Below are 20,072 nucleotides of genomic sequence, written 5' to 3' on the forward strand. Positions count from 1 at the left end.
CCAACATAAATTCTATTTTCCTATATTTTATGGTGCTGAATTTTATTTTGTAGAATCTTTGTTAGTTTTTGACTCTTAGTTTATATTAGAAGAGCTTGTTGAATCTTGGATAATACACCCATATATACCAGGTGAGATATCTTTAAGAATAGTGACAGAAGCACGCCTCAATCTATGTGAATTCCTTACTAGTATTCGTGATGAAGATTTCGTGTTCGTGATTAAGTGTTGGTGTTCGTTATGATGGAGTATTTTCCGTAAAATTTTCAACAATGTGATCATCACCTAATAGAGTAAAAGGGTGTGAACTCAGGATTTAAAAATGATCATATTTGAGTTTAAATGTGACCTATTATGTTATATAATTAATGACGTGCAGAAGTAGTCTTCTTGTCGCTGATAGTTGGACTATGTATTGAGAACAATACACAAATAAAATCTTAAATAATTTGACTCCTCAATTAGTTACTGTATTTTAGATAAAAAATTATATTATTAGAGATATAATCACGCAACGTGATATGTATTGAAATTAAGGTAGAAGAAAAACAAAACAAAAAAAGAGAGAGAAAGAAGATATAGAAGTTGGAAAGAAGACATGTTTGGTCATTATTATTTATTATTCACTCAACTATACTTTGGTATTTGTACTTACATATATGCCTTCACTGTTTAGTTCCGTCTGAAGGAAAGGAGTAAAAATTGTTTCATTATATATATCATATTGAATTGTAATTTTGATGAGAAGAGAAATTTGAATTTTAAGTAGTAATTTGTAGCATTTGAAAGTAAATTGCAAGTTTTATTTTATTAATTGTCGAAAAAAACTTGTTCTCATATATTTTTTATGAAATTTCATGATTTTTAATTAGGCAATTTGCATAGTTATTTTAGATTTTTTTTATTACTGACTTTCACAATAAAATTTGATATTAAGCATAATGTTCGTTTTGAATAAAAATGACACCTTATAAATATGATTAAAAGGGCAGCCCGGTGCACTAAAGCTCCCGCTATGCGCAGGGTCCGGGGAAGGGCCCGACCACAAGGGTCTAAAAGCAAAAAACATTCAACATAATTTTAAAAGTTCTTTCTTAGGAAGAATTTAACATAGCACCATTGTGTTAGTAGTTTATCATAGAGTCAATAATGTTTTTATAAAAGCTTTTTCTTAAGAAGGATTTGACGTTGCACCACTGTGTTAGTAGTTTATCATGGAGTCAATAATGTTAATTTCTTTTTTACGTGCTAATTTTAAGGTGGGGAAAGATTAATCGATTTTAATTATTTTTTTTAAATAAAATAAAAATTAAGAATTTGACCGGATCTATATAGAATATACCTAACTATAATCTCATGATCATAAAATAAATATATTTCAATGGACGTAAATACTTTAAATATTTTTTTAACTTTAGTATCCTTTCGTAACATTTATCAGCAAATAATTTAACATATATTTCTCAAATAAAATTTTTCCAAATTCCATTTATAAAATTTCAATTAATATGTTATTTTTCTCAAATAAGATTTCTCTAATTCAAATAAAATTGGTTGAACTCATATCTCTCAAATAAGATTTTCACATTCAAAATCTTCACATATTTTCTCGATTCACATATTTTCTCGATTGAACTCATGACGTATGTAATTTACCTATACTCGAGCTCGACACGCCAGCTTTCAAGAACATAATACATTAGCCAACACCTGGCAATTTCTACAAACAAAATTCGACAAATCTTGGTACAACCTGTCGCTTCGTTGGCATTGTACCTTTTTTCTTCTTTCTACAACTCTCTTTTTGGTGATTTTCCCCCTGTTTTGGCGATCTCTGTCATCCCCATCCTAATTCATGGCGTCTTCCAGCTCCGGCAACTCTGTTCCTGCCGCCGGTAACCCTTTTTCTGATGAAAAATTCCTTTTTTTTGAGATTGGATTAACTTATTTTTACTTTTGGGTTGTTGGGGTTGTGCTATATAGAGGCAATTCAAGTTAAAAATTCAATATTTTTGGAATAAGTTATTTGTTCTTTTGGGTTGATGGGGTTGTGCTATATAAAGCCAGTTCAAGCTAAAGATTCAATCTTTTTGGTTTTGGAATAAGTTATTTGTTCTTTTGGGTTGATGGGGTTGCTCTATATAGAGGCAGATATAGAGGTATTTCAAGTTAAAGATTCAATCTTTTTGGTTTTGGATTAAGTTATTTGTTCTTTTGGGTTGTTGAGGTTGTGCTATATAGAGACAATTAGCCCAGTGGTTTGAGGAGGTCTCAAGTTCGAAACCCCTTGCCAGCGAAAACAGGGGTTTGCCTTATGGGTCGAGTTCGTTGCACCTATCTTGCCTAGTGTGGGTTACCTCTTCTGTATAGTTTGCGAGCTATTGCACAAGAACAGTGGTTTTACCTATGCGCACCCAAAGTGTAGTGGCTGCGAGTTTCCTTGTCATCAAAAAAATAATAATATAGAGGCAATTTAAGTTCAAAATTCAATCATTTTGGTTTTGGATTATTTATTTGTTCTTTTGGGTTGTTGGGGTCAACGTTGTCAAAGGTGCGCTTTAAGCACGCTTAAGCCCTGAAGTGAGGCTCAAAACGTATTTAGCGCTTCGCCTCGCTTTATGTGTGCTTTGTGGTCATCAAGGTTCTAAGGCAAACTTTTCCTTGCCAATAAGCCTCTTTTGAAGAAGTGGCGGTAAACAATTGATATTTCACTTTATCATACCTTTTTTTCAATTTCTTTGGTCATATATTTGTCATTCATGTTTATAATTATTGTTCTTGTACTAAACATATATATTTGTATCTTTTTCTCCCTTTGCGCCTTTTTTCATTAAAGCCCACACTTTATTTGCACTCTGCGCTTAAAGCCCCAATGGACCTTAGAGCTTTTTTGCGCTATTCGCCTTTGATAACACTGGTTGGGGTTGTGCTATATAGAGGTAATTTAAGTTCAAAATTCAAGCTTTTTGGTTTTGGATTAATTTATTTGTTCTTTTGGGTTGTTGGGGTTGTGCTATATAGAGGTAGTTTAAGTTAAAAATTCAATCTTTTTGGTTTTGGATTAATTTCTTTGTTCTTTTGGGTTGTGCTATATAGAGGCAGTTCAAGGGTTGTTGGGGTTGTGCTATATAGAGGCAGTTCAAGTTAAAGATTCAATCTTTATTGGTTTTGGATTAATTTATTTGTTCTTTTGGGTTGATGGGGTTGTGCTATATAGAGGCAGTTCAAGTTCTGGTGTCTTCGTTGGCGGATGATTCACTTATTGTACGAGAAGCATCAATGGCTGCTCTAAAGGAGATAGCTTTCTTGTATGTACATTTCCTAATTATATGTTTCCAAGTTTTTTTTCTTTTCTGGGTCACTTTGAGTTTATTGTACTTTCTTTTCTTTTCAGGAATCCACTTCTGGTTCTTGATTGTTGCCTAACAGTATCAAGAGGTGGACGACGGGTACTGTTTGTTCATTGCTCACATTTTTATATTGTATGTGAACAATCGGGTAGAGTGTAGTGTTCTTAATTTGGGATTTTAAGGATTTCAGAGGTTTGGGAATATAGCTGGTTTGTTTCAAGTGATGTCGGTGGCAATTCAGGCTTTGGATAAAGGATATGTTGATCATAATTATCTGGCAAAGTTGGCCAAAATTGCCACTTCTGAGGTGATCTCAACCAAGGTAAAGGACAGTGACAGTCCATTATATTAACCCTTCTGTTTCAATTTGTTTGTCTTACTTTCTTTCTTTTTGGTCCGTTTAAAAAGAATGCCTCTTTCCCTTTTTGTCAACTCTTTAATTCCAATTTTCCACATGACCTTTTTAAGACCACGTGATTAAAGGTCATTTTGGTACATTATACATATCTTTAGTTTAAGACCACAAGATACAAGATTCAAAAGTACTTTTTATTTTCTTTAACTCTGTCTCAGGTCAAAACTAGATAAACAAATTGAGAAACGGAGGGAGGACTAAAATTTATGCTATAATTTGATTTAACTGTTTGGGCGGGAGCTAAGTCACCATGCTCACTAACCAAATGCAGATCCATCATTTTAAGTGTTTTTGTGACGCCGGTGCAAAAGTAGCATATCTATGTATTTTTGAAATATTTTCAACTATTTATATAGAAGTTGAGGAAAAGCAGTGGCAGTGGAGGGACAGTAGAGGGAGCCAAAATTTTCACTAAGGGGTTCAAATATATAAAGAAGGAAACACACAAAGATGTGAAGGGGATTCAACATGTACTCTATATACATAAAAAATAATTTTAACCATATATACATAGTGTAATTTTTTGTTGAAGGGGATTCGGATGAACCCCCTTGCCTCCATCTGTCTCCACCCCTGGCAGTGGGTTTGGACGAACTTGCTGTTGGACCCTTGCATCTATTTGTCATGAACTAGGAATCAACATGTAGCAGTTTAGAGTTTCAATTTAGAGTCTTTGGTGGAGATTGTTTAGTTTTATACCCTGAAGTTATAATGTCACATTACTGGAATATCAAATATAATGTTTTGTGTACTGGTTGTTCTCTCTTGTTCATTCCCAAGGATTAGCTGGACTTGTAATGACCATAACTACTACTTCCCTGTTTTGTGGATTTATCGGTTTTATCCACCATGATTCTGATTGGTGTCGGAGTCGGTTCTCTGTCTATGTTGCTTGGTGTGGGATTTATACTTTGTTATTTGTATACAGGGCGTCAATTTTACTTCCTTCATGTCCCGTGCAATGCTGGTAGTGTTCATATTACTGAAATGGGTAGTTTGATCTCATGATAGGAACTTAACGCTGACTGGCAAAGAGCTGCAGCTGGTGTACTTGTATCAATTGGTTCACATATGCCTGATCTGGTAAGTATGACATATATTTTATCATTCATGTTTCTTATTTCTATGACTGTTACTAGTATCTGTCGAAGTAGTATGTTGAGAAATTATGAGCCTTGTGATAGAGTTGATTTTGTCATAGCTTGCCAGCAGTAAGCTGAGGAATTTTCAGTCTAACTACTAATAGGTGCTGTGGAACTCTTCAAGTATTGAGTGCTTTCATATTAGCTCTGTTGCATTTTTTGCATCACCTCATTTAAAAATTTAAAGGTTTTATCAGATTCTTCTTAGATCTGCAACTTGGCCCGTCATTTTCCTACTTGGTTCTTTGTCTTGAGCCAAACATGTGAAAATATGTGCTGATGGATGGTGGTGAAACTCAAACTTAGTACCTCTATGCAATTTAATACCATGGAGAGTTGTGAAACCACTTCATCTAAAAGTTTAAACTGTTAGTGATGGGCACTTTTATTTATTTATTTTAGGTTTGCAACATGATAGGGTCTCTGATTGGGTATTAACCGGCATACAGGGGGTTATAGAAATACATTTACTTAAGGTTTTGGTAGGGTGTTTTGGAAGGGAGTTTGGAAAGGAATTGGTGGGTTGTGGGATGAATTTCTACAACATAGTAAATTAGAGGTTGGAAATGGGCCAAGATAATGTTTTGGACAGATTTTTGGATTGGTGAAGAAAGCCTAATGTTCAGATTCCAGATCTGTATAGATATTCTTTGAGGTAAGATGGATACATCTCAGAATTCTATTCAAGTTTAGGGTGGCAGATAGTCTTTAGGAGAAACCTAAACGAGGGAACTGGAGAACTTTTGTGAGCTTCTTCACCTACTGGGATCAATGTCAATTGAACAGAATAAAAAGGACAATTTGATTTGAGTTAACAGTAGGGACATAAGATTTTCAGTCAAGAATTGCTAGTCTGCTACTCTACTTCAACAGGTTGACCATAATATTCCAAACTGGCCTTGGAAGGTGATCTGGAAGACTAAAGCTGCGGGTAAGGCAACCTGCTTCGGATGGACTACAGCAAGGGAGGCATGTTCAACTCAAAACAATTTGCTGAGAAGAGTTTTTTCTTTATGTAACAGGTGTTATCTTTGTGAAAATGATCAGGAAACTGTGGAGCATTTACTACTCCATTGCAGCTTCTCTAGACAATGTTAGGAGCTCTTTCCAAACATCGGGTGTCTCCTGGGTCATGCCTCAGAAGGTCATATGTTTATTGGAAAGCTGACAAAGATAAACAGTCTCAAGAAGCATGAAACAAATATGGAAGACCATGGACCATATGACTAGAAAGAAATAAATCTTATTGTGAACGGAATTGAAGTCATGTTTCTAGAGTTGAGAACAAGTTTGCATAATTTATATTTTTGGTGTAAAAGCAGCACAATAGAGCGTATGGGTCAACATCTGTATTTCTTGTATTTGCTGGGAAGGAACATGTAACTTAGTTTGATGTGAAGGTTGGTTAGTCATGTACTATTTATGTACCAGCTTGGTACTTGATTACTATAACTTTTACCTTATGTTCAACTTCTTTCACAAGCTCGAGTGACATAACTGGATCTATGGTGTTGTAATTACCCCCTATATAAAGAAAATGGATCTCATTATTACAGTTGCATGGAAATAGGGATGGGATGAACCATTTTAAAGAAAAAAGAGCAGAAGTGTATAACTTGGATAGCTACAAGCATTCCATGAATCTAGCATTTTGGGACTCAGTTGGATCATGCCCAGGTTGACTCTTGATTTACTACACTGCTGGTACAAAATAGGGCCGGGGAAAGTCTCTATCAAAGTTTGGAATTATATTCTTGCAACTAGATGGTGGTCCACATGGAATGGAGTAGTGCAAGAATTTTTGAGGATAGAAAAGAATCCGTTATTATAGTAAAATACTGGTGTATCTCCTTGTTTTCCTTTTGGTGCAACATGGCTTTTGTTAATGATGTACTAGTCTTGATAAAAGATAAAATAAATTAACGTAGAAGCCATGGCCGATTCAACATGCGAAGTCTCTGTATTTACTCCCCAGCAATAGTCTTAATGCTGGAAATCAATAATATAACTGTTTACTGATTAAAAAACCAGCTTTCCGTGAACCTGGATGGGTGGCAGTTGGTTTGTGCAGATAAGTAACTGATGACTATTGCTGTATCGACTCCACAAAAAAGTGGCTTTATTTGACGGTTGAACTAGTTTGCTCTTAAAGTGATATTATGGGTTGACTTTGGGGAAGCTGTGACCACACTAATGCAAAACTGTTTTTCAATTTTCACAGATTCATACAGTCTGAAGTTCCTAGAAACTGTCACCGTCGTTTGTGAATTGGAGTTTTGCATGTTTGTGCCTTTATGGTCTTTAGAATATTGAACACCTTTACAATCGATGAGACCATATGAAATTCCTTTCCAGCAGGTGCATTACCTTGGCAATCATTTATCCAACTTTCATTTGTTTATGCATTACCCTGTGAGTAGACTTATGTGGTAGAAGTTATTTTTTGCTGGGGAATGTTTTATTCCTCTCATCACTAGATGATTATCATAGTTTGTACATTCTGTTGTAATTCTAAATGTTTTATCCCAGAGAAAATGCTTCTTTTCCTTGATAAACTTACTTGTCTCACCCAGAAAAGTACAAAGAAGCTGGATCTTTACCTTCTTTTGTGCTATGTTTACTTTTTGTGGCACATTTTTCTGATAATTGTATGTCCAATACTCTTTCTTTCTTGTTGTATTTTGATATTCTGAAGTTTTTTCATTCTAGTTTAATTCTTCAATTGTCTGTGGCAGATGATGGAAGAAATATTCCTCCATCTTTCAGGGTCAAATTCAGCTCTTCCGGCCATGGTTCAAATTCTTGCAGATTTTGCATCATATGATGGTTTGTTTTTGATTTGTTTGCAAATACTTTGTGGGTCACTTTTAACATTATGAGCCAAGTTACTTATCTGATCTACATCTATGATATTTGAAGCTTCGCAGTTTACTCCTCACCTTAAGGGTGTACTGGCACGAGTGGTGCCCATTCTTGGAAATGTGAGGGACATCCACCGGCCAATTTTTGCAAATGGTATTAGACCCCAAATCTTTTTCATGCTCTAGCATTTCAAGAAAAGCTTTCTCTTGCTTTAAATTATCATATGTCATTCTCCTAACAGAAGAAGTAGGAGCATTTGCTATAGGAAGCTGTGACCTGAATTTTCAGTTGGGAATACATTGGTTGAAAAGTATTTTTATGTAAATTGTACAAATTTCTTAGAATCTTATATTATTGTCATAGAAAAAAGAGGGCAGCCCGGTGCACTAAAGCTCCCTCTATGCGCAGGGTCTGGGGAAGGCCCCGACCACAAGGGCCTATTGAATTCAGCCTTATCTTGCATTTCTGCCAGAGACTGTTTCTAAGGCTTGAGCCCATGACCTCCTGGTCACATGGCAACAACTTTACCAGTTACTCCAAGGCTCCCCTTCAGTATTGTCATGGAAGCTGGTAAAATTTGCTTGGTAGGCGATTCCTAAAGAGATGTAACAGTATGGGCTGATGAGGGTACCGAAGGCTGGGAGAAAGAGTTGGCTTTTCTTTAATTTTTTTTCTGACTACATTCTCCTAATTGCAATTGTCTGAGATTCTGATAGCCATGAGATAACACCTATGTGCTTTGAGGAGATGAAGCCTACGAAGGGGTGAGACGGGCGTGAAACTGGAGTTTAAGATGGCTCTTGATGAAGTAAGGCTTCGTTGCGAAAGGGGATAATAACTATCCCTTTAATCTGTTGGCACATACAACTTATGAGCAATTAAGGGGATTGGGGAGTTCGTTTGGGTTCTCTTGATTTTATGTAAGAGGAGACTACAAAATTTAGGAGGGCGCTAGCGAGGAAAATCTATAAAAATTGTTTTCTTGTAGGAATAGGTGACATGTGAAGCTAACATTGAGGAGACTGTTTTCATGGGAATGTCTCTGTTCAAGGATGTTCTTTACTGTGGTTTCAGGCATTCTTTGTCTTTGTTTTTTGTTGCTTCCTTTTTTATGAGGATGCAAATATCTTTTTCATTGCCTAACACTAGCCTGCATCCATGCAATGTGAGTCGAAGTAATACCTGCTCTTATACCAATTTTTAGGTCTAAGGTGATGTGACCTCTAAGCCAGTAGTTTGAGCTGTGAAATAGCGCTATCTAGTAATTTTTTGATGATTGTGAAATTAAACTATGAGGTTTATGCCACTTCTCTTCCATTTTAAAATATATTTACTTATCAAGCAAGAGGAAAGTAATGGCACAGTGTTGTTGAAACCACCCTAAATACCTTCCGAGTAAAAGCAATGAGCATTTTTCTTCTACACAGTTAAAATTCTTTAGAAGTGAAGCTTCTATTCATTGCAAAGTTCATATCATTGCACATGATTGGTGAAGAGGGATACAAATCACGAAGTCATTTATCCATGAGAAAAGTTGTTCTAGTAATTTATACTACACTTCACTGCTCAAGCGTTCCCTTTGTTTTCATTGAAGGGACTCATGTTTTTTTTTTCAGCATTCAAATGTTGGTGCCAATCTTGCTGGCAGTGCAGTGTAGACTTCCCTCTGTCTTCAGTTATAGATGCTGATATCATGTGAGACTAATTTGCTGCTTCTGTTTGGTTTTGATTTTCTTTTAAGGATTTTTATTTTAGTTGTTCATGGTGAATATGAGTGCGTCGACTGTGCAGGTCTTTCTTGAATTCTGCATTTGAACTATTATTGAGAGTTTGGGCAATTTCACGGGATCTGAAGGTATGCCTATTCTGTTCTTTTTAGAACGATTTTAGAAATGTCATCTTTATTTAATAAACTGTCCTCATCCATATATTTTTTTTTTCATTTTTTACTTCTTACAAGTTTACCTAAGTTTCCTCATGAATGGTCATTGGTCATCAAGTTTTACGATCAACTTGCTTCCATTGTGGATTACCTTTGACTGAGGTCAATTTCTTTTGTTTAGGGAAAACTACATGCATTCTTGGCTGAATTTCCCATTAGATAGTTGTATTCACACGAGTTTAGAAACAATGGCCCCTGAATTTAACAAAAACCTCGGTGCGAACTTTTAGCAAGTACCAACCACAAAAAAATTAATAACAATATTACTTATGTAAAAGTAAATATCGTTTCTCATAGTTCCACCTTTCCTTCCGATTGGAAACATGGTAGCCTGTATGACACGAGTAATGTGAATTGAGGGGAGAAGGGTAGTCTCAGAGGTCATCTCATCGAGGTATTGTGGCAGTAAAAGAAAGGTGAGAATGCTTAGAAGAAGAGGGAAAGGACGACCAAGGTGAAAATTGCTTAGAAAGATTGGGGGAGAAGGGATAGTGGAGAGTTGTCAACCTTCGGATGTAACACATAAGGGGAAACGGATAATAGAATGAGTCGGTGGAAAAGCTCTTGGTTTTGGGTAATTCTTAGGGGTTTCCATGAGGGTTTTGAGGATAAAATCATAAAGTTACTTACAAACATTAAGCAGAGAGCTAGGAGAGCAAGTGTGTGATGGCAAGAGGGAGGGTAAGAGAGAGTAGGTGGAAGAAAGAAGTAACGAGAACAATGTGGTGTATGAGATAAAAGGAGAAATGAGGGAGAAAGAGGGTGAAGTAGGGGGAGAATGGGTGAACCGGTGAAAGGGGTTGGTGCTGATAATATAATTAAGTAAATAAAAATATGCTCTCTCTAACAGCTTAAACTTTTAGATGAGATGATCACACACTTCAACATGGTATCTTCAACATGGTATCAGAGTAGGCAAATATCCTTGAATCAAATCTCACCTCCACCCATTATTAAAAAGAATCTTCACATGTTTGGCCATGGAAAAAGGATCAGGCAGGCACATGAGGGAGAATGTCGAGAATATAATTAAGTAAATACAAGTGCTCTCTTTCTACCAACTTAAGCTTTTAGATGAGATAGTCACACACTTCCACAAATGTGAAGGGCAAAAACATTATTCCTGGGTGTCAGAATCTTTTCTTGATAAGGTAACATAACAAGTTGACTTATGAGTGGCCAATTTCACCTTGTGCTATGGACTCACAGTGGACAAAGTTCAGAGGCCATGAGATATTGGAGGCAGCTTGCCTGATGTTAGTCTATGCTTTTATTTGTCCTTCCATTCCTTGCTTTTGTACAAGACTTAAGGTGTTTCCGACATAAGTGGTTTTCTTACTTTTTTTCTTGTGTTCGGTATGTAAGCAAAAAATATTATCCTAAAAATAGCTGTATATAATCTAGACAATACTATGGGAGGTGGGGGTGAGAGTGGGAGGGTAGGGTGGTGGGGATGGGGGCTATGGGGGTGGGTAAAGATGAAATGTGTTGGAGGGTGGAGCGTACACAATCGATGTCAAATGCCACTTGTGGACTTTATGTTCCTATCCTACCAGCAGGGAGGTAATTTTCTCTCATTTTTAAGAAACTTGTTTTTCTAAGAAAATGTATCCCAAAATTTTTGACGAAACAAACAGGGGAATGTTGGAAAATGTTTTTCTCCATACTGATCACAACCTTGATGTAAAATCACATTGGAGCTAGTCGAATTGATGATAGATAAGGGTGCTTTGAATCAGTAAATAATATATAGATGCTTTCACCTATTAATATGTTGAATTAATTACACACTTTTTGTGTTCCTTCCATTCCATTACATCTATTGCTCTTTTGAATAGGCAAGGGGAGAGGAAGTTTGTTTCCTGACATGCTATATTTTCTCAGGTTCGCTTATCTTCTGTGGAAGCATTAGGGCAGATGGTTGGTCTTATTACTAGGACACAGCTGAAGGCAGCTTTGCCAAGACTTATTCCAACTATATTGGAACTGTAAGACATACACTGGACTGCTATGTTTCTAGAAAAATATATAATTTCAAATGACATGAATACCTCTGATGTCAAATGACTAACTCCTTTCTTCCACTACCTTTTTTTTTTAGAAAAAACTTAGAAATGCTAGTGATACTCTTTCAGTGGGAGAAATTGTTTGTTGTGTCTGTTTGGGCATTGTGGTCTCTCTAACAACGAAAGCTTTCGATTTTCAGGTACAAGAGGGACCAAGATGATGTGGCCTTTGTGGCAACTTGTAGCCTCCATAATCTATTAAACGCCTCCTTACAGTCAGAAAATGGTCCACCATTACTTGATTTTGAGGTAGGAAACACATGTCATGTTGCTGTTTGAGTTGAAATTCTCTCTCACGCACTCAGTAATTCTGCACGACTGCTCAATACTATAGGATAACTTTCTATTCTGCTAATTTTTCTCCTATTACTTCTATTTTCTATTGATTATTTGTTTTGTTTTGGAATGAGAAATTGGAATCAGTTATTGATAGCATCAATCTTGGTGAAGTCATTGTGACTGGTCATGATTAATAGTATTCCCCCGCAACAGACAGTCACTATTTGGCACTTTTTGTGATTTTCGACTGTACTGCCTTAGTACTGTACAACAATAGAATCTTACTTTATTAAAAAAGGAAAAGAAAAAGACGGTCACTATTTGGACCATCATACATTTCACTTTGCACAACAGCAGCTGGTGACTTGTCATGACTGCTGTTCAGGTTGCCTCCTGTTACATCTCTTATTCCATTGGGATGTATCACCTAATTGTGGTCCAACCTAGAAATTCCTCCTTTCCCCTTCTTTCTTGCATATAAAGGGTAGTCAAATTTGTTGAAAGAGTCATCCTTCAAATTCTGATGAACAAAGAGGCAATCCCTCATCATCACTAGTTTCCTGTTCAGTTCCAAACTCTCTCTCTTGAGCAACTTCGGTCAAAGAGGTAGTACATAGATATTCATGTTATATCCGGATATATCAAAATATTTACGACCTTATTAAAAAGATCAAAATATATACGTTACTTTGAAGCGTAGAGATATTTGTTTTGTCAAACTGGGTGATACCTAGCACTCTAATGGAAGCACTGAAGCTGGTCAGGAAGGAGGATAGACAAGCTGCGTAGGTTAATGTAGAACACGTCTGAATGCATTTTTGGTGGTTGTTTGGAAAAAGAGAATTAACATGCGTGCACTCTTAAATATAAGCATTTGTAGCTTTTTGCTGCAAATGAATGATATACACAAGATAACCATGTTACTCGGAACTGCTGAATTCCTTTAGAGGAACTTTAGGCCATGGTCCTACTATTGGTGATTGCTAAAATATGACTTATCAAAAAAATATAGGAATGTTTGATATCCAAGTCAATGTGACACAGCTTGTTAAACACCTTACTTATTCACCCTTTAGACCTTCTCCTCATCGAAGGGAACCTTGGAGGCTAGGGTTGATTGGTGGGAGATAGTAGGTACTCAGTGATAGTCGAGGTGCGTGCACCATCATTATAAAAAAATTAAGTTGAAGCATGTCTTAAAGAAAAAGGCATAAGAATTCAGTCCAAGGCTTTGACAAACTGCAGACAAATATTCTTCAGGGAAAATTAAGGAGAGTGACCATTCGGTCATCTAAATAACTCTTTTTAGCCTAACTATCAATTCCTTACCTAATTTAACACAAGTGGATATGAAATTATTAATTAGCAACTCACTATTTTTCTTTTAGAAGAGATATGCCTTCTTTAAATAAATAAATTGGATTGTAACGTTTGATTGAAGAACCCAAAAACGTTAATCGTGTCTTCAACTTTTCCCCTTCTTTTTTGGACAAATGGGTTACATGTTTTTATTTTCAACTTTGGATAATAGGTCTAAGTTGAGGGATAGTTACCCATATTAATTTGTTCCCAACTTGAACATGCATTAATAGATTTCTAAAATGACAGTAATAGTTCTAATCAAATACTTTATATTGTCTTACTTCCTCTCTCCCTGACATAAATTCATCCTTTAGTCAAATTCCCCAGAATAGTGTGAATTTATTGTTTAAACATAGTTATACACTGCTTATAGATGATTATACAGATCAAATACATTACTTATACGTTGTATATGTAATGTATAATAAGGTATAAAGATGTATTTGTACTGTATATATAATGTATAAAAATGTATATACACTTTTATACATCATGTGATACAGCTTATAAGAAAAATAAAAAAATGAAAAGTTTTCTACGGTAGTTTGGGGAAGAAATTAAAAAATAACATTGAAAGGGATTTGAGTTCATGAATTTCAATGTGAACATATATTGCTAATTTAGATGTAAAAAGTTATTGGGCTATAGTCATTGTAAACCGTTTCTTTGGGTTGTACATATGGGTACTATCCATATTCTTTATAAAGTCCTTTGACCAAACAAATTTGTTAAACCTACTCACTTTAGCAATGGTAACTTGATGGTCTGTTCTAGGTTCTTCTAAATATAATCTTGCCTCAAATTGTATTTCTGTTGGGATGCCACTTGTAACTTTTTTCGATGACCAAAAATCTGTCTGGAGCCTACCCATTGGGCCAACTGCAGCCTTTGAAACTTGGGGATGATTGGCCCACCTCTATTGCTCCCCACTTGAATACTGGACTTAGTTTGCTTGGCGCAAGGCTCGAACTTGTGACCTAAGACACAAGTCCTTCAACCTTTTCCAATTGAGCAAATCCCCGGGGACAAATGCCGCTTGTAACTTATCTCGAGAGCCATTAAGGTTTCAGCAATTAGAGTGATGTATGGCTGATGTTTTATGCAATCATTTCATTGCTAACATGTTGCATTTATAGCATCATTCTGATTTAGATAGGTAGCTAACTATCTTTGATGTGTGCAGGACCTTACTGTCACATTGTCAACTCTTCTTCCTGTGGTTTGTAGAAGCAGTGACAAAAAAGAGCATTCAGATTTCTCAGTTGGACTGAAGGTCTTGTTTATTGATTTATTTTTTCTTTTTCCTTTAAGAGTACATTTCATTGATTAACCAGTTGATGGTCATTTCCTGCTTGGTCCAAGTTCTTTATTTGAGGCCTTAGTTTTTTTTAATTTTTTTTCACTAGTTAGATTAACCCAAGAGAAACACACGGGTTTACAAGCTTACATAAATGAGTTAGATTTAAGAGTCCCATTCAATCTACACAAAGAGAGATTTTCTGTGCACTTCGAAATTTTCAAGAGAACAAAATGTTCTTAATTGGTTCCGAGGAATTTTCCTCCTCAAATAGTTCTTCTGTTGCTTCTTGCCATACTGTCCAGAAAATGGCACCGGGAAGGATCCTCTGTAACCTTAACTGATTGACCTCCTGGTTCTTCCTCTTCAACTTCTAAGGAGATCACACTGCTTGTCGGCATCTGCCAGTTAGCACACATCAGACCAGATAGAACAATTTTGAAGAAAGACGAGTACAAGCATAGATGTGCGACTTGTATGACCACTTCTCCAGACTATGCTTGAAGCACCAAGCCACAAACATATATTTCCTCTCTTCTTCAGATTTTCAGGAGTAAGAATTGCACTACTAGCAGCTGCCCACTAAGAAAAGACAACTTTTTCTGTGCCATTATGCACAGATAGCTAGCTATGCGAGAGAAGCCTTTGAATTCTCTCTTCTATAGAGCATGGTAGAAAAATCTTACATTAAAATGTCTGATGATACTCCTTCGACTCCCAGGTTGCATGTCGCCTTAGTTTGTTCATCCACATTTTGGAATAGATAGTTTGGGTACTTATATGCCGTCCTTCTAAAGAAGATCACTTCCATTATTTGCTCTTAGTTTGGAAGCAAGAAGTTCTGTTGATATTAAAGTGGTAAGGTACTACCTGTTAAACAAGAGGCAGCTTTCTGTGAGTCCTGGCAGACATCTAAAGCAAGCTATCTTGCTAGCAATAATAGCTTTCTGGCAGTTCTGTTAAGGATATTTAAAGCTTTAGAAAATCGAGAGGCTAACAGCATTGGTCACCCTTAATACCATTCTTTAAATCAGTGGATTCTCTGAAGGTAGTATAGGGTTGATTTTCCTTCTTCCATATGTTTTTGGACATATTAACATTACCGAGGCTTTTTTTCTGCGCTGCTACAAACATCTGCTTCATCTCTCAAAATTGTATTATGTATCTTCACATGTTTTTTGAGAATTACGTATCTTGACTAATGTATAGTTCTTTTGGATTTTGTGTGAATGGCAGACTTACAATGAAGTTCAGCATTGTTTCCTAACAGTTGGTTTGGTGTACCCGGAGGAATTGTTTGTCTTCCTTCTTAATGTGGGTATTTTCTCCTTCGTACATTCCAACGCAAGAACTTAATGATATTTTTCTCAGTGTATCACCTATCAAGGAGGCAATTAGAAGGGAACCAAAAGCTTGCAATGGGGAATAACATAGCATTTTTTCATTTTCCTCCATTTTTTTTGAACTCCAGAATTCAACCCTTTCTTTCAAAAAATATGAAATGACGAACTTAGTAGTGAGACTTGGTTATTTACAAGGTAATTTTTCCACTAAATGTTGTGTATTTGCTCTTTGCCGCTCTCAGAAATGCAAACTGAAAGAAGAACCACTGGCTGTTGGTGCACTTTCTGTATTAAAGCATTTGTTACCCAGGTTACTTTTTCCACTTCAATTTGTTAATGTCATGTTTATCTTCTCTCTCCCCATTTGACTGTCATCGACTACTTTTATAGATTGTCCGAGGCTTGGCATAGTAAGAGGCCTTTACTAATTGAAGTTGTGAAGCTGTTATTGGATGAGCTTAATTTAGGGGTCTGTAAGGCCCTTGCAGAGGTATTTAAGAGTTGAAAGTTTGGCTATAGTGACAAGTTATGCAAACACTTACTCTACTTCTAGATTCTATGTGATTGTGTTGCTTGCTTGCAGCTAATTGTGGTTATGGCTTCCCACTGTTACTTGGTTGGTCCTTCTGGAGAGTTGTTCATTGAATATCTTGTTCGCCATTCTGCAATGTTTGGTCTGCACAGAGATGATACTGAGAGATCCAAGGAATTGAACTCGTCACCTGGTGGTTATTACCTTTTTGTGTACAAGAAAGTGGAGGTATGCATCTCTGGCAAAATTTTCTGGAACTTGCAGTGGGTGGTGTGTTGCCTCTTTTTCGATATTTCCACCAATTTCATCTCATATTCATGGTTGTGTTGAGTTGCTTGCCCTTTTCCTTATGTGATAAAATGAGGAGTGCTTCAATTGGCTTTTGGGGAGGGAGAGGGAGAGGGTGAGGTGGTTCCCATCATTGTTTTTGTGGTTAGATGAGGTGGTTCCTATTCCCCATCTATGGAGAACTTTAACTTGAGTTGACTCCTGCATATGTTTCAATGAGTGTGTCATACTTTCTATCAGAATGTCATTTTTTTATATGCTAAAATTATACGATGTTCGAATTATCTTAGATGAAGATGGATGCTGTTACACTGTCAGAATTGAGGGCAATCTGTGAAAAGGGTCTTCTTCTAATAACTGTTACTGTCCCTGAGATGGAGGTATGAGAGTACTTCTCCCTTTAAGAAATTTCAGTTTAGTACTCCGTGTGAAAAGTATTTTCATTATTTATCTCCACCACCTCTTTATGCTTATTATTATTTCTGGAACTAACTGAATTCAGTTTGTGCGGATTGTAGCATGTTTTATGGCCATTTTTGTTAAAGATGATCATACCACGAGTTTACACTGGTGCAGTTGCCACGGTATGAGATATTTTTGTCTCCTTTTGGCCTTCATTTTTTGACAAGGTTCACTATCTGTTCTTGCCTGTTGAAAACTTTCCTCTCTTTATGTCAAACTTGCATGTGCTATCTGCTATCGATAATGGGGTTTCATATCTACTTCTTATACCATAACTCCTTCAAGTGTCTTCTTTGTAGGTCTGCAAATGCATATCAGAATTGTGCAGGCGTAGATCCTCTCAAAGTGGTGCAGCGGTTTTGGAATGTAAAGCTCGTGCTGATATTCCTCATCCTGAGGTAATTAACTTTTGTTTCACTGAGCAGTGGAGAAATTATATATTTTCATCTTGTTTAAGAAATGTATACAACTACTTTACCTCATTTTTGGTGTTTTAGGAGATTTTTGCACGCCTGATTGTTCTTCTCCATAATCCTCTGGCTAGGGAACAGTTGGCAACCCAGATTCTAACTGTAAGTCCTTGTGTCTAGCATCTTAGTTTATAATTATTGTTGAAGTGTGTAATCATCTCATTTAAGCAGTTAGAGAGAGCATGCTTTTATTAACTTTAATTTTCTCTTTAACATGCCCTCCTCACGTGTTGGCCTAATTCTTTTCCATAGCCCAAGCACGTGAAAATTCTCTTTGATAATAGATGGCAGTGAGACTCAAACTTGGGACCTCTGCCTAAAAGGTATCCGACCATCTTCTCTAAAAGGTGTGAAGTCCCACATGGTTGTTGGGTGCAAGATTGATTTCCTTATATGGCCTTAGAAAATCCTCACCTCATGAGCTAGTTTTTTGGGTTGAGGTAGGCCCAAAGTTCATTTCTCATCATGGTATTAGAGCCACCAATTCTAGGTTTATCTGAAATTGGGCCCCAATGTTGTCCATGTGCAGGCCTGGATGTGTGGGGGTGTCAAGTGGATGTGAGAGTGGTATCCTTAGATGTTATTGGACAATCCTTACCTCATAAGATAGTTTTTGGGGTTGAGTAAGGCCCAAGGTCCATTTCTATCATTGATGTTTTAGACACATTATAAGGATAGGACAGTACCTTTAGAGTTCATTATGTAAATATGGTTTTCAGTACAACCCATGTATTGATTTACAGAAATAGAAACAGTTACCAATCTCAAAAAACAAAACAAAACTATATTAGCAAATCCAGTTCTGTATAATGTGGTGCAATTAGCTGGATATGCACTGGTTTGAGGCAGCTTAGCCGGTGTGCTTGTTGTTGGATCATCTTCTGCTGCATTGCGGGTTAACCATGAGGTTATGGTGGGATATGTTTAGGTGGTTTGACACTCTATGGGAAATGCCGAAAACTATGACAGAGTTGGTCTTCAGCTGGAAGAATGCGGGAAAACATAGGGCTTGGAATGTGGTTCCACATGCGTATTGCGGGTTAACCATGAGGTTATGGTGGGATATGTTTAGGTGGTTTGACACTCAATGGGAAATGCCGAAAACTATGACAGAGTTGGTCTTCAGCGGGAAGAATGCGGGAAAACATAGGGCTTGGAATGTGGTTCCACATGCGTTAATGTGAGTTGTTTGGAGAGAGAAACTGGAGAGCTTTTGAAGGAGTAGAGTTGAGGTTCTCTCAGTTGAGGAGTAGTCTCCGTTTCCTTCTTTTCTCTTGGTTCACACAGAAAGTTCCTTGTTGTATAGATGATTGGGTGGAGTTTGTAGAGAATCATCTCTTTTTGTCTTTTGTAGATTCTTTACCTTTTGGTATATCTCTCGTATACGGCCAATTTTACCATGTTTTTGAATGAGAACACTTTTATTTGATGAAAAAAGAGAGATTTTTATTTGATGAAAAAGGGACAAGATTCTGAATGCAAATATTTGTAATCCCCAGTTACTTTACTTTCTCATTTGTTTGAGCCTTTGAGGAGTCAATTCTTTATTGATTTTCAATGTGAAGCTAGTTTTACTTATTTATAACATTACGCCTACTGCCTACTGGAAAAAAAAAATAAAGAATTGAAATGGCTAATACAATTAAATAATAATTTAAAAATAGCAAATTTTATTAAATTAATAAACTGGAAAAAATAAAAATAAGAGGATTCTGCTGCTGAAGAAGAAAATAGCGACGACAACAACATAGCCCTGTAATGCCACAGGTGGGGTCTAGGGAGAGTGGTGTGTACGCAGACCTTACCCGTACCTTATGAAGGTAGAGAAGGCGAGAAGCTGTTTCCGATAGACCTCGACTCAAGTTAAACATTTCAATGTAGGTATGAAAAGGGAATACAGTAGTGAAGAAGCCATGATGTAAATAATGGAGAAAAGTCTAACCTTGTTGGTCTTCCCTGCAGCAAGTATTGGCACCAATCTTTCTTTTCTATGCATTTTCCAGAAGTTAAGGATGAAACACGTTCCGCATGTAGAACAAAATTATCTACAATGTTGAATGTGCTTCATCCTGAACTATTGGACCTATTCCCCCGATGTGCTGTCTTGTCGACATTCTATGTACCTGTGTTTTATCATCTACTTTCTGGCTGCTGCTCTAAAAGAAATTCGTGTAGTTTTAGGAATGAATAGAGTAAGTGAGATGTGGTAAGTATTGGGTATTTTGAAGGTAAGACATTTACACTTGGGTAACATTGTGATTT

At 36.6% G+C, this 20,072-nt stretch overlaps 1 protein-coding gene across 2 annotated transcripts in view; it reads left to right on the top strand.

The window, feature by feature from the left end:
• The first annotated feature begins 1,672 nt into the window (after positions 1 to 1,672).
• LOC129882058 (protein SHOOT GRAVITROPISM 6) overlaps positions 1,673 to 20,072 on the top strand; it is a 35,956-nt gene continuing 17,556 nt past the window's right edge. The window contains exons 1-20 of one of the 2 annotated variants that reach the window (XM_055956192.1): positions 1,673 to 1,895; positions 3,218 to 3,308; positions 3,395 to 3,449; positions 3,541 to 3,672; positions 4,777 to 4,848; positions 7,643 to 7,733; positions 7,827 to 7,922; positions 9,386 to 9,464; positions 9,561 to 9,624; positions 11,596 to 11,699; positions 11,918 to 12,026; positions 14,602 to 14,691; positions 15,952 to 16,029; positions 16,301 to 16,368; positions 16,449 to 16,548; positions 16,642 to 16,818; positions 17,169 to 17,258; positions 17,397 to 17,462; positions 17,640 to 17,738; positions 17,838 to 17,912. In XM_055956192.1, coding sequence (XP_055812167.1) covers positions 1,856 to 1,895; positions 3,218 to 3,308; positions 3,395 to 3,449; positions 3,541 to 3,672; positions 4,777 to 4,848; positions 7,643 to 7,733; positions 7,827 to 7,922; positions 9,386 to 9,464; positions 9,561 to 9,624; positions 11,596 to 11,699; positions 11,918 to 12,026; positions 14,602 to 14,691; positions 15,952 to 16,029; positions 16,301 to 16,368; positions 16,449 to 16,548; positions 16,642 to 16,818; positions 17,169 to 17,258; positions 17,397 to 17,462; positions 17,640 to 17,738; positions 17,838 to 17,912 — 1,776 coding nt within the window. In that variant the 5' untranslated portion in view covers positions 1,673 to 1,855. Of the gene's footprint in view, positions 1,896 to 3,217; positions 3,309 to 3,394; positions 3,450 to 3,540; positions 3,673 to 4,776; positions 4,849 to 7,642; positions 7,734 to 7,826; positions 7,923 to 9,385; positions 9,465 to 9,560; positions 9,625 to 11,595; positions 11,700 to 11,917; positions 12,027 to 14,601; positions 14,692 to 15,951; positions 16,030 to 16,300; positions 16,369 to 16,448; positions 16,549 to 16,641; positions 16,819 to 17,168; positions 17,259 to 17,396; positions 17,463 to 17,639; positions 17,739 to 17,837; positions 17,913 to 20,072 lie in introns of those variants that run through there. The other variant, XM_055956193.1, reaches the window with a different exon arrangement.

The sequence above is a fragment of the Solanum dulcamara genome, chromosome 3 (assembly GCF_947179165.1).
Source record: "Solanum dulcamara chromosome 3, daSolDulc1.2, whole genome shotgun sequence".
Classification (NCBI taxonomy): Eukaryota; Viridiplantae; Streptophyta; class Magnoliopsida; order Solanales; family Solanaceae; genus Solanum; species Solanum dulcamara.